Here is a 555-nt window from a genome sequence, read left to right as displayed (position 1 = left end):
GTGGAAATGAGTTCGACACCGCTGCTCCAGGAGAAAGTGCCATCCTTGACACCTCAAGGATGGCACTTTCTCCTGGAGGTAGAGTACCAAAGTTCTTTTTTTTACGTAACCTTAGCATCAATTTTATTTATCCTCTCTATATCTAACATCTTACCTTCTCCAAAGCCTGGTTCAGGTCCTTCTCATGCTCTGGAGGTAGCCGTAGAAGGAGAACCTCACAGGCTTCCTTCAGCAGAGGGATGACACTCAGAAAAATGAGCGTAGCAATAAAGAGCGAACAAATTGGGTCAGCGATTAGCCAACCGAACTGTCGGATGAGGATGGTGGAGATGATGACGCCGACACTGCCCAACGTGTCGGCGAGAACATGAAGGAAAACGCCTGGAAGGAAAAAGACAGACTTTTCAGAACTACAATTCAGACTCGAACTTCACTTTTGTTTTGTTTTTGGTTTTTTTTGTAAAAACAAGCAAACCTCTCATGTTGGCGTTCATTCCTCCACCTCCTGAGCTGTGCGAGTGACCGTGTCCTCCGTGGGAGTGGCCGTGACCTCCG

At 47.2% G+C, this 555-nt stretch overlaps 1 protein-coding gene across 1 annotated transcript; it reads right to left on the bottom strand.

Moving 5' to 3' along the window:
• Positions 1-24: 24 nt before the first annotated feature.
• LOC103399644 (zinc transporter 5-like) lies at positions 25-549 on the bottom strand. The gene is made up of 2 exons (XM_008338298.3): positions 476-549; positions 25-381 (listed from the first exon to the last, which is right to left on the bottom strand). The coding sequence occupies exons 1-2, from the start codon at positions 492-494 to the stop codon at positions 143-145; spliced, it is 258 nt and encodes an 85-aa protein (XP_008336520.1). The 5' UTR covers positions 495-549; the 3' UTR covers positions 25-142.
• Between the last annotated feature and the right edge of the window lie 6 nt (positions 550-555).

This window comes from Cynoglossus semilaevis, unplaced genomic scaffold, assembly GCF_000523025.1.
Source record: "Cynoglossus semilaevis isolate Cse_v1.0 unplaced genomic scaffold, Cse_v1.0 C18873552, whole genome shotgun sequence".
Taxonomy (NCBI): domain Eukaryota; kingdom Metazoa; phylum Chordata; class Actinopteri; order Pleuronectiformes; family Cynoglossidae; genus Cynoglossus; species Cynoglossus semilaevis.
This window is presented reverse-complemented; position numbering and strand designations above follow the sequence as displayed.